Source organism: Spinacia oleracea, chromosome 4, assembly GCF_020520425.1.
Source record: "Spinacia oleracea cultivar Varoflay chromosome 4, BTI_SOV_V1, whole genome shotgun sequence".
NCBI lineage: Eukaryota > Viridiplantae > Streptophyta > Magnoliopsida > Caryophyllales > Amaranthaceae > Spinacia > Spinacia oleracea.
In genome coordinates, this window is record NC_079490.1 from 15288460 (window position 1) to 15301866 (window position 13407).

The 13407-nt window shown below is 44.3% G+C and overlaps 1 protein-coding gene across 1 annotated transcript in view; it reads left to right on the forward strand.

Annotated features, from left to right (window-relative positions):
- Positions 1-7438: 7438 nt before the first annotated feature.
- The window catches only part of LOC130471349 (SKP1-like protein 1A), a 29285-nt gene continuing 23316 nt past the window's right edge, over positions 7439-13407 (forward strand). Inside the window, exon 1 of the mRNA XM_056841409.1 lies at positions 7439-7716. Coding sequence (XP_056697387.1) covers positions 7439-7716 — 278 coding nt within the window. The remainder of the gene's footprint in view (positions 7717-13407) is intronic.

The window sequence follows — 13407 nt, forward strand, 5'->3', positions numbered from 1 at the left end:
TCAGCCAAAGTAGAGACACCAAATCATATTCTCATACTATTCACAAGCTATAAGCCTAAGTCAAAGGTCCCTATACGTCCTTATAATCGCCCTATACGTCTCGTAGTTCCGCCGTCATAACTCTTGTTAAGCGGAACGCTGTCCGTATAAGCGCCCGAATTAAGCCTGGATCCTTCCCAAGAGTCTAGTCAAGTCGGGGAACGTTCGTTGAATAAAAGGAAAGCGAGTAAAGCCAAGTGGTTAGTTTCTGAGAACCGCAATATAGCCAAAACTATATTGTAAAGTGCCATAATCTTATTTATTGCTTTAATCACCATTATAAATATGTCAAACATGATCTGATTATTTATAACGCCTAATAAGACATTCCTTGGACAATCTGGATTTATTGTTAGTACCTTAAATCAATCTAAATCACCCTTTGACGATTGTTAGTTAATACTTGTGCATTAAAAGCAACCCAGATTAGTAATGTAGTCTAACACATGTCCGTCTTCGTTACATTGAACTAATAAGAACTGCTTCATGTGCTAATGTGTGGCACTTCCCGTATTACTAAATGTCCCCCGAACCCTCAATCTCCACTCCGCTGGATGTATGTGTAGCGATTCCCACACCAGAAATCACAAGGGAACTGCGTAATTATTTCTAGGTGTTTTCTGACCCTTTAATTCATGTCAACCATAGTGTATTAGTGTTTTGATCATATCTGAATTTACGTTCAAAATTTTAAACCTTTAATTTAAGTTAACAAGAAATAAATTAAAGTTAATATTACAAGTTTTTTTTAGATGCAAACGAGGAGCAAGCTCCGTACAAAACACATAAATATTACGCAACTAGTCGTGGAGTAGTCACACCAACTACGTCCTCATGAAGAAGCTGGGTAATTCCTGGTGGTGGAACATCAAGGATTACCGTCCTTTCCTCAAGAACAACACCTATATTGGCGAGTCTATCTGCGACCTTGTTACCCTCCCGAAAACAATGTAAAATACGAAAATTACAGCCAAATAAACTAATAAGTCTGCGACAATTATTCAAGATGTGGTAGCACTCGCCTCCTTGGTATTCAGCATTTTTGATGACTTCGATACATGCTTGATTATCCATCTGCATAGAGAGCTTCTGTATGCCTAGGTTGACAGCCAATTCAAGGCCCATTTCAGCCGCAAGTAGTTCAGCCTTATAGGCTGTACAGACACCGAAGTTGGCTGCAAATCCTTTTATGAAGCAACCTCCACTGTTACGTAGCACTCCCCCACCTCCAGCCATACCTGGGGCCCCCTTGGCAGCCCCATCGGTGTTCAGACCAATCCAGTCCATAGGAGGAGCTAACCAACGTATGAATATTTCCTGTCTCCTTGGTCTTGCAGCAGGTCCATGGGGGTTTTCATCCTCATTACCGTACAACGCTGCCCATGTTTCCTGTACTCGAGTGCGTATAAACCCACCTGTGTTGATTGGAATTTCATTATGCCTACCAAAGGTAACATTATTTCTCCATTTCCAGTTCCACCATAGTGTGGTTGCAAAGGTCATAGGCCATTCCACCGGGAAGAACTGACCTTCAGCCTTGATGTTTCGAGTGATCCACTCTGATGTGTCACCCGCAAAGAAGGAAGGGTGGGTCGCAGCACCTCCCACGCTTGCCCAGATTGCTTTCGCTGCTCTGCAGTCACGCAGCAAGTGTAGAGTGGTTTCATCCTCCCTTGTTGCACATCTCATACAACGAGGGTCATTAGTAAGTTGACGCTTGAGTCTGTTTGAATTGCAAAGCAGTCTATTATGTAAGACTAACCACATGAAGACCCTTATGCGTTGCTGAACTGGAGATTTCCACACTAATTCCCACTTGGGGTCACTCGGTGTTAGCTCATCCTCTCTTATAATGCTCATTGCATACTTGATAGAGAAGCCCCCGGTTTTTGAACCTTTCCAATACCGCAAATCACCAGCTTCAGGGTCTTCTACCAACTTGTGTCCAGCAATTTCTTTTAGAGTGTTGTTGGGTAGGATATTAGCAAATTCGCCCCATTTCCATCCATCACCCACCTGCCATAATTCTTCAACTATCGCTCCATCGATGGAGCTTGGAATTGGGCCAGTAGCATACTCCCGAAGTGGTTTGTTCGTAGCCCAACAGTGGTCCCAAAATAAGGTTTTTTGTCCGTTGCCAATGGCTACTGCAGATCCCCTCTTGAGCCATGTGGCACTCTCTGTGATTCCTCTCCATACGTTAGACATGTTAGAAGTGGGTACGAACATATCTATATCGCATCTCCCCTTGCAATATTTATGGCGTAGCACTCTTGACCATAGCGAGTTCGGTTCTGACAGGACCCTCCATCCAAGTTTCGTAAGGAAGGCAGCATTGGTCTGGCGAGATGATCGGATTCCAATCCCCCCTTTCTCACGTGGTAGTTGCAAGGTCTCCCATGAGATTAGGTGGATGCGGTTGCGTTCTTCATCTCCACCCCAAATAAAACGTCTTGCACGTTTGTCAATAGAGTCGCAAACCGAACGAGGTAACTTTGCCGTTTGCATCGAATATGTGGCCATTGTAGAGAGTGTAGACTTTGTAAGAGTTATCCGGCCAGCCAAGGATAGATATTTAGATTTCCAACCTGTCAATCTTCTGTCTATCTTCTCACAAAGATGGGCATAAGTTTCCCTCGTTACCCGACTTGTCAAGGTGGGCATTCCTAAATATAACCCAAGGTCAGACGTTGATTGCATCCCAAGTGCTTCACTGATAATTAGTCTGTCATTATCTCCCACATTCTTAGAGAAGTAGGTGGTGGATTTTTGCAGACTAACTTTTTGGCCCGAAGTATCACAGAATCGCTGGAGGCAGTCACGAATTACTATTGCCTGCTCTACCGAGGCTTCAGAAAATAGGATGATATCATCCGCGAAAAATAAATTCGACAGAAGAGGGCCACCACGACTAGCATGGATTGGTTTCCACTTTCCTGTGATCACAGCTTCTTCAATGATTTGATTGAGTCGCTCCATACAAAGTACAAAGAGGTATGGTGATAGTGGGTCTCCCTGTCTTACACCACGTGTTGGGGTGAAAGAGGGAGTACGTTCTCCATTCCACAACACTGACATTGTTGGAGAAGTTACACACTCCATGATTACTTCTACCAATCGAATGGGGAGATTCATCTCATTGAGGGTGTCCCGAATGAAAGCCCATTTTAAGCGGTCATAGGCTTTTTCAAAGTCGATTTTAATGGTCATAAAGCCTTTGCCACTTTTCTTCCTTTTCATGGTATGGATAACTTCTTGGACAATCACGATATTGTCTGTGATTTGACGACCCGGAACAAAGCTTGTCTGCGTGCAAGAGGTCAGTTTGGGCATGAGAGGTTTAATGCGGTTCACAATTGCCTTGGTTATGATCTTGTAAGCCACATTGCAAAGCCCTATGGGTCTGAATTGAGAAGGTAGCTCTGGCTTGTCAGTTTTGGGAATGAGGACCAAGAAGGTCTCATTAATATCGGTCGGTAAGCCCTTTCCTTCCAATGCAGCAAGGACCATGGAGTAGACATTCGGAGCCACTACATCCCAGTTTTTCTGATAAAAAAGCGCTTGGAACCCGTCCGGGCCAGGAGCTTTGAGAGAGCCCATGGTTTGAATTGCTAGATCAACATCACTCTTTGAGTAGGGTCTGGTGAGCATATTCCAATCTGAGGTGGCCAGTTCCGTACATACCCCAGTAGGTATGTTTTGAATTTCCGCATCACCCTCATCAGTAAAAAGCTTGGCAAAGTAACGCACGATCAAATCCTTCACCTTCGTTGTATCATGTTCCCACTGCCCTTGCTCATTTTTAATAGCCATTATTTTGTTCCGCCACCTTCGAATCACAGTGCTAAGATGGAAGAAGGTCGTGTTGCGGTCCCCATCCTTCAACCAGTCCACTCGTGCCTTTTGATACCACAAAAGCTCCTCTTGACTGAGGACAGTATCAAGATCACGACGTAATTTTGCTTCTAATTTGATGAGGCTCGAGTTCCTGCCTGTCGAGAGAGTTGTTTGAATTCCTTTGATTCGTGCCATAAGCGTCCGTTTCTCTCGAAAAATATTGTAGAAATATTCCTTATTCCAACTTTGAAGGTCTTCGGAGAAAGACTTCAGTAAAGGAATTAACGGAGCATTAGTGTTCCATTTTTCTACAACAAACTCTTTGAATTTCTCATGTGATAGCCACGCAGCTTGGAACCGGAAGGGCTTGTCAAGGGATGCTAAAGGCGCAAACCCATTTGAGGAGATGAGAAGGGGGCAATGGTCAGATTGAAGGGCGGGCAGGTGTTTAACACGAGCTTTATCAAATCTCAGACCCCATTCAGAGTTACACAGAGCTCGATCTAATCTAGCACTTTGCCAAGTTTCTGAGGAGTTTCCTCTAGACCAAGTGTGGGAAGGACCTGAGAACTCTATTTCAAGTAACTGATTGATGTCCACCCATTGGTTGAAGCGAGCTGTCCTTCTGGACGTTTCAGCACAGCTAGAGCTACGTTCCCATCCATATCGAGTGTCATTGAAGTCACCCGCTAAGAGCCATGGTTTATTATTGTTACGAGCAAAAGAGTCAAGCTCACTCCATAATTCTTTTCTTTTCGAAGGGTCTGGGCTGGCATATATTGCAGAAAAATACCATGGCATCTCACCTGTTCTCGTGATTTCCATTGTGATGTACTGATTACTTTGAGCAATAGGGTCAATGGTTACTAATTCAGGTTTCCAATAAACCCAAATTCCTCCACTAAATCCTTGTGCGTCTACTCTAGTGTGGCCATTGAAACCTAGCATGGTGGCAATACGGTGAGCATGATCTCCTCCCATGTGGGTCTCCACTAGTGCAAGCATAATTGGTTTATTGATGCGTACAACCTCACGCAGCATTGTCATAAACTCCCGGCTACCGGCTCCTTGAACGTTCCATACCATACACGTTATGGGATAGGAATTCACAGCAAGATTTTGTGCGAGATTCATGATATCTGGACAATTGGGGAAAGCATAATGGAGGGCATTAGAGAGTTGCCTCAATGCCTGCTTGATCTCGATTGGTAACTTCAGTGTGATTATCAGTTCTGGGGACTCGGGCATCGATGCCTCCCATGAGTGAATCTCCATCTCCAGTTTGTGGGTCAGGGGGTCTGCTATTCCCAAGTATGGTTCCGTCATTGGGAGCCCTACACATAGGGTTTTCTCCGGGGGGATGTGTAGTGAAATCGGTGTTGGAATTGAGGGAAACATGAGAGATGGATGAAATTATGTGTGGATTGGTGAGTGAATTGTCAAGATTAGCAAGGGATGGAATAGGGTTGGCTTCTTTGCTTGCTTGAAAAATAATCTCAGTGTTTTCTTTACCTTGGGTCATAAATTGTGTACATAAGTGGCTGTCTTTGTTTGGGGGGTGAATATTGGTAGAATCTTTTAGGATAGATTTTGAGAAAGATTTGTTATTTAGATTCCGTACTTCCTGCCATTGCTTGGAATTTCCTAAGAACTGTCCTCTTATATTGGGATTATTATTTGCTTTTCCAATATTAAAGGGATTCTCAGAAGCAAGTATATTTGGATGTTGGGAGGACTTTCCTAATTCGACGGTTTCCAAGGAGGTTGAGATTGTTTCTACCTCTGTGTCAGCGTGATTAGGGGGATCCTGGGCTAAATCCTTGCGTGATCCCTGATTTTGCTCGCCCAAAACAGAAAACCTAGATCCTTTGTTCCCCTGTTGACTTGTGATTGCATTAGATTGGCCGTGATTAGCGGCCTTATGTGGACCTGCTTTCCCACCGTCGGCTTGCTGTTTCTCCGTTCTGATTGGCCGTCTTCGTGGTGGTGGTTTCTTGACCAACATCCATGATCCAAAATCTTGTTCTTCCACATCTTGTTTGGGTGGAGGACTGTGTTCAGGTGGTCTGTCATGGGACTGGTCTAGGGCCATCTCTTCCTCAGTGTTGTTAACTGTGATAGTCACACTAGGGCAGTTGTCTCCTTGGTGGCCTATCTTACCACATTTGAAGCAGATCATTCGCAAAACTTCGTACTGAACCTTCCATATGCGCCCCTTGAGCCAGAACTTTGACAGTAGAGGTTTAGAGAGGTCTAGTTCAATACTGAGTCTTGTAAACTGCCCACGTTGGGCCATAGCTGTGTTACTGTCAATTCGTGTAACCTTCCCGATTTTGCCACCTATCTTCTGCAGGAATTCTTTATCAAAGTATTCTACTGATAGATGTGGAATACGGACCCAAGCAGTTATGAATCTCATTGGAGCATCATCTGGGATGAAATTGGGTACCCATTTCCGAATAGTGATGTAGTTATCATCTAGCATCCACGGGCCTTGGGTGAGGACATGGTTGTAATCACCAACATTGGAGAATCTTGCTATGAAGTATTCATGTCCAATATCTGTTAGTACTAACCCACCATGTAGTTCCCATTTCTTTTTCAGTCGCTTCATCAATGACATGTATCCAATTTTGGCATCAAACATCTTAATGATCAGGGTATGTTTCCAAGGTCTGCGAATCCTTTGTTTTTCCTCTTTTGTGAGCAAAATGATAGGGCATCTAGGGTCGTCCTCCATGCCTTCTGGTGGTTCATCATCGTCTGACATGTCTTCTTCCCCCTCATCTAGATTGTGCAGGTTGGTATGTTGGTCAGCGATGACCATATCTCTGAAGGACCTAGTATTATGGGGGGTAGGGGTTTGATTGCCTGCAGGGGCTACAGCAGGTTGTTGTGGTGCTTTGGTTGGCTGATTGGTGTGTTCATTGTTAAAAATAAGGTGTGTGATTTTCCGTTTAGGTTTCTTGGTGGATCGATTGAGCAGGTCTCGTTCCTCTTGGGAGGGTTCTTGGTTGGGAGGATTTTCTGTCATACTGTTGATCTTTCTTTGTGCAGTTATGAATGGTGGCATAGTTCAAAGTTAATATTACAAGTAGTATTACGTTAAATTGATAGAGCTCGGTGAATTAGCGATCGAAAGGTTGATCGAGTGAGTTTTAAAAGGACAAAGCCAAAATTCAGACGATAACGTATTATATGTTACGTAGATATAAGATAATTAAAAATAATATACGCAAAATATTAATTTCCTTACAGGTCTAGGCTAAAACTTTACCTATTACGTTTAGATTCCTAATTAACATACCTTCAAAAAAAAAAGATTCCTAATTAACATATTTACCAATTATGTTCGTTTCCTAATTCAATAACAATTAGGTCGGTGTCTCATTATATCCTGGCCTATAAATATAGTCATAGCATTGATCCGTGAAACACAATCACAATTAGAGCTTCAAAGTTATTCTCTCCCGTTTTTCTTTCGATCGATCACAAATCAAAATTAGGGTTTCGTTTTCCTTTTGTTGTTGCCGTTTTCTCTGTTTTGAAATAAACTACATCAATGGAATCTTCATCATCATCCGCTGCATCATCAAAGAAGGTGATCTTGAAATCATCTGACCACGAGGAATTCATCATGGACGAGAATGTTGCACTACAATGTCAGACAATCAAGCACATGAGCGAAGATGATTGCGCTAACAACGTGATCCCTGTGCCGAATGTGACGAGCGCGATCCTGGTAAAAGTGATTGAATACTGTAAGAAGCATGTTGACGCTTCTACTGCTACTGCTGCTGGTGGTAGTGGTGATGATGAACTCAAGAAGTGGGATGCTAAGTGTTCCGGTAAGGATTGGGAACGGTTGGAGAGGTCTTGCTGATTGTGTGGTGATGTTATCCTGATGATATCCTGCACATGTAACAAAGATGAACTAGCCTCGAGGGTGATTCGAGGATCCCCTCCGATGCTAAAGTCAGATATGGTAAGTAATAAGTATTTTAGGTTTAGTGAAAATGATTGTGATTGCGTACCTTTTGTAATAAATGAAGCCCATATATATAGGCGTGGGTCGGGTGTACGGATAGTTGGGTCCTACCCGATTGATAGCGACCCGTTGACTTCTTGATTGATCACGTGCCGCCTCCCTACCGGCCTTCTGGAGATGCTGGTAAGGATTCATAGCTGCCGGTAAGGATTATTGGCCAGTATCCTTAATTGGTTGGGGGTGTTACCAGCCTGCTGGTAGCACACCCGTACAACTAGCCCCCTCAGAGTGAGCATATCCGTCTTGACTGATGTGCTTGCTCTGAAAATAGTTCTTTCCCTACAACTAGCCCCCAAAACTGCGCGTTTTTTTCGCGAAATGTGTTGGTGCGTTGATTATGTTTTTAAATGCTGACTAGCCCCCTCATAATGAATACCACCTGCATTTTTCGCGGAAAAATAAGCAGATCAAATAAATAAGGAACCATGCTCCCCCTTACCGATATGATCCTTAGGGTGTTATGCCCTTGGGACTTCGGATGCTGACTAACCCCCTTGAGACTTTGGATGCTGACTAGCCCACTTGAGACTTTGGATGCTGACTAGCCCCCTTGAGACTTTGGATGCTGGCTAGCCCCCTTGAGACTTTGGATGCTGACTAGCCCCCTTGAGACTTTGGATGCTGGCTAGCCCCCTTGAGACTTTGGAAAGTTTTTTGAATTTGTACCGCTTAAATTTATTCCACGTGTAATGCATCTGCATGCCTTGCGACGGGTGTCGCTTCATCGCTTTATTTCGACGGTTGAGATTTGTCCTGTCTTTTCAACTTCTTTTAACCGTCAAATCACCCGTTTTTTTGACTTTTGACTATTTAACTTTCGTTTCCTTAATTGTCAAATTTTTTCATTCTTCTCTTCAAACTTTTCTCTCTCCTTCTCAAAACTTCTCCTTGTTCTTGCGAATTTTTCTCCGCCGCTGCTTTGCTTGCTGACTGTGGGGTTTGTGGGAGTGCTCTTTCTCGGTTCTGGGCTGCTAATTTCCTGCTGTGCTAGAAGGTATAGTCTTATTTCTTTTTTATTTCCTCCCTTCGCATAAATTTGTATTTAGGTATAATGTCGAGTGAGCGAGATAGTGAGAATGAGTTGAGTGGGGCTGGGTATGATGATGCTGACCTTGCGTACGTTTCTGAGGACGTCAATTTTGAGGATGATGATAAACCGTCTACCTCCGATTACTTTGAACCGTCCTACGCGGAAGCTTCCAAGGAATTACAGGCTCATGTGCGTAAACAGGTACAAGCTGATATTCGTCGTGATTTAAATTTACTTGATAATTTCGAAACAATCCCGGCAGTGGATACTCCCTCAATTGCCCTTGACTACGAACTTCAATCTTGGACGCAATTTATGGACCTTGCCGGTAAGGGACATGGGGATTACAGCACTAACTTTGGCAATGTTGTTGTGTCTTTTAATCAGGATGCCGTAAGGGGTGCCCATTTGGAGAATGTGGCTGGTGGGAGCCGCCAAATGGATGCTGGAGAGGTTAGCAGTCGTGCCAACAATGCTGATGATTATGCTGGTAGTGATGGGGAAGAGGAGGAGGATATAGGGGATTCGATTTTGGAGTCTGATGACGATATTGCCCTATTGTGGGATGATGGTGAGGATGTCACCTCTCTATGCCAGCAGGTTGTGAGGGAGGGATATTTGGATGTGGAGCCGGACTCTGATACAGAGGAGACGAGGTTTAGGGTTGAATGCCCTCCTCCTGCTGACAGTGCTGTTGGTAAAGTTAAGCTACTCAAATCTTTTCGTGATAGGGTTATCAAAGACAACCATCAGCGATGGGCCAAAGAGTATCTGAAGCTGCCCAAAGGGTATCGTCTTGTGGTTCCTGCAGAGGGGAGTGTGATGATGAATTGCCCTCCTGGTCATATCGGTTTGTATGCCCATCATATTGATTTTGGCCTCCGATTTCCTCTGCATCCCCTTATAGTGAAAGTATTTCGGGCTTGGAACGTATGTTTGGCGCAAGTAACGCCTCAGGTAGTGAGGAATGTGGTGGCCTTTACCTGGTTGTTGTCCTTTTAGCAATGGCCCCAAACCATTAATCTGTTTAGGCGGTTGATTTGGTTGAAGAGATATAAAAAGAAGTCTGGATGGTGGTCTTTTTACACCAAGGCAAGCAAAATGATTGTCAACCCCAAGTTGCCGAGTTGTAAAGATTGGGAGAAAAAGTTCTACTGGTTAAGAGTGCCATCTGACTTCCCCATTCAGACTCGCTTTCACATCCCCCGTCCTCATATGAACCATTACCCTATTCGGGAGCTGGGTTTCAGGGAGAAAAGGGCGCAACAGTTTGTATCTTGCTTACATGTTGATACTGGTTTGCAGAAGTCTGTGACTGTTCCTAAATATTGGTTGCCTCCCGCCAAGTATATTCTGGCAAATAGGCCGTTGTCTGCAGTCGGCTTGTGCCACACCCATACTCTTGGTATGGTCGTGGGGCTGATAGCTATATCCCCCTTTTAATTTGTTTAAGTATGCTTTGCTGTATGGTGTGTATTTTTATTGTCTGTGTTTGAACATTTATTTGTGCTTCTTACCAGGTCTGCACACTCTTGATTTCGGTATTCTTGGATTGGGCAAAGACGGTCGTCCTACTACCAATAACCCTCCGAATCCGAAAGGCGTGTTTTCTACTACATCCAGCTACGCAACTAAGGCGAACAAAAAACGCGGTTTATCTCGGGAGGAGCCTGCTAGTGAGTCTCCTGTCAAGAGAACAAAAAAGCTAAGTTCCCTTCATAAACCTCTTACTATTCGCGAACCGGCTGTCGTGTCTACTGGTGGTTGGACCGTTGAAATCATTCCTCCATAAACTTTTGGTACGACTCACGCTGCCGGTATTTCTGAAATGGCTGGTGGTTTCAAAAGTTTGGACTGTGGTCGCGGCGCGACTCTTATTGGTAGGCGTCCCCGTGAACGCAGTCAGCTTTTCAATCGCTCGACTCGGTCTCGCCCTAACGAGTCTGCCCAACCTGCTTCTGAAAAGTCTCGAGAGAAAACTCCTGAGAACATTGAGTTGGTTGCGGAAGTCAATATTGCTGGCCAAGGAGATGATGCTGCTGGTAACATAGAGACTAAAGATCAGGCTGATGTGATGATTGTAGATCTGATGACTCCGGGTCGTCAGAATCAGGAGCAGGAAGTGAATGATACTGATGCTGCTGGTATGGGCCAAAAGACTCCCCCTCAGTTGCCTCATCCAATTCTTCATACCTCCTCTGGGTTTTTTCGTCCTAGTCAGAGTGCTGGTACCAGCTCTGGCTTGAATATGGGGGTTTTTTTTCGTCCTGGGGAGTGGATTGAGAAAACTCTGGTATGTCTGACTCCCAGGAAGATGAAGTATTTTGAGGTTCCTCCTGATGAGCCTGACGAACCTTGGAAACCCGAGATTGACCTTCTTCGTGGCGAGTCAGTGCTTACTGATGACTGCAAAGGAGGTGGTTGTATGGGTTGGAGGGCTTTGAAGAATTTGGCCACTCCTCGCGACAACCCTGCCGCTGAGATCGACGCGTCGGCTGCCCAACATATGAACGATTTGCTCAAGGTATGCAGTCGGTGTTACTTTTATGGTATGCTTTGCTCTTTTTGTTTTGTATCTTTGTTGTTTTTAAAGAATTGTCTTTCGTAGGCGTGCAACTCTGCAGTGGAGCTTGTGAAATTGTACCTCTGCTACCAGGAGCAGAATGAGGCCCTCCAGAAGAGGCAGGCTGATTTGGATAAGCAGGTGGATGATTCCAAACGTGACCTGGATCAGAAATCATCTGAGCTGGAAAGGGTGAAACGACGCAACAAAGAGCTGGAGAATGTTGCGAACAAGCTGGCTGCAGAGGAGATTAAAAACAAAGAGCTGTCTGAGAAATTGCAGGAGGCAGATGAGAAGGCCAAGGTTGTCTACAAAACCGGAGCTCGAGATGGTGCCTTGCGTTTTACTCGTTCAAAGACTTATAGCAAGCGCATTACTGATAGCCATAACGGCGGCTGGTTTGCGGCTCATCGCTGTGGTGTGCATGGTATTGGTCTGACAAAAGAGGACTGCCAGGATATTGAGTATGCCTTTCTGGTGGAGCAGAAGCATAAGGATCCGACTGGTTGGGAGACACAAATCGTTCTTGAAGAGATTATTCAGAATGCTGATCCCTTGACTCTCCCTCCAATCGAACTGAAGGAAGAAGATTATCTGGATCCTGCCATGCTGTCTTCCATTACCAACCAGACGGATCATTCACAAGGTTGAAGATGCGGGCAGTCATCACCGGTATCATCCTGCGGTTCATCTGGCGTTGTTGCTTTTCATGACTAGCTTCTTTTTAAACGCATTTTTGGTATCAGCTGTTTGTGGCACCTTTTGCCTTGAAACATTTTAAGCTTGTTTTTGTAAACTTTTATTTGGTAAAGAGTACTTTACCTTGTGCCGTTTTAACAGCTAACGAATGTTAGTTTTGGTGTTGGCTGTCGAATTTATATTATCAGATGGTGTTTTATGATTATATTATTGTGTTGTTTGTTTTATTCTTCTATTTATATTTGCCATTATTGTACTGACTTACTTTAAGGCTTTGAGTCTGTTTTTTGCTTATACATAACCCCGAGTCAGCAAGCTGGTAGTAGCCTTGCTGACCTACTTTAAGGGTTTGAGTCTATTTTTTGCTTATACATCACCCCGAGTCAGCAAGCTGGTAGTAGCCTTGCTGACCTACTTTAAGGGTTTGAGTCTGTTTTTTGCTTATACATCACCCCGAGTCAGCAAGCTGGTAGTAGCCTTGCTGACCTACTTTAAGGGTTTGATTCGTATCACCCCGAGTCAGCAAGCTTGTAGTAGCCTTGCTGACCTACTTTAAGGGTTTGAATCCAATTATTTGCTTATACATCACCCCGAGTCAGCAAGCGGGTAGTAGCCTTGCTGACCTACTTTAAGGGTTTGAATCCAATTATTTTCTTATACATCACCCCGAGTCAGCAAGCTGGTAGTAGCCTTGCTGACCTACTTTAAGGGTTTGATTCGTATCACCCCGAGTCAGCAAGCTTGTAGTAGCCTTGCTGACCTACTTTAAGGGTTTGAATCCAATTATTTGCTTATACATCACCCCGAGTCAGCAAGCTGGTAGTAGCTTTGTTGACCTACTTTAAGGGTTTGATTCGTATCACCCCGAGTCAGCAAGCTTGTAGTAGCCTTGCTGACCTACTTTAAGGGTTTGAATCCAATTATTTGCTTATACATCACCCCGAGTCAGCAAGCTGGTAGTAGCCTTGCTGACCTACTTTAAGGGTTTGATTCGTATCACCCCGAGTCAGCAAGCTTGTAGTAGCCTTGCTGACCTACTTTAAGGGTTTGAATCCAATTATTTGCTTATACATCACCCCGAGTCAGCAAGCTGGTAGTAGCCTTGCTGACCTACTTTAAGGGTTTGATTCGTATCACCCCGAGTCAGCAAGCTTGTAGTAGCCTTGCTGACTTACTTTAAGGGTTTGAATC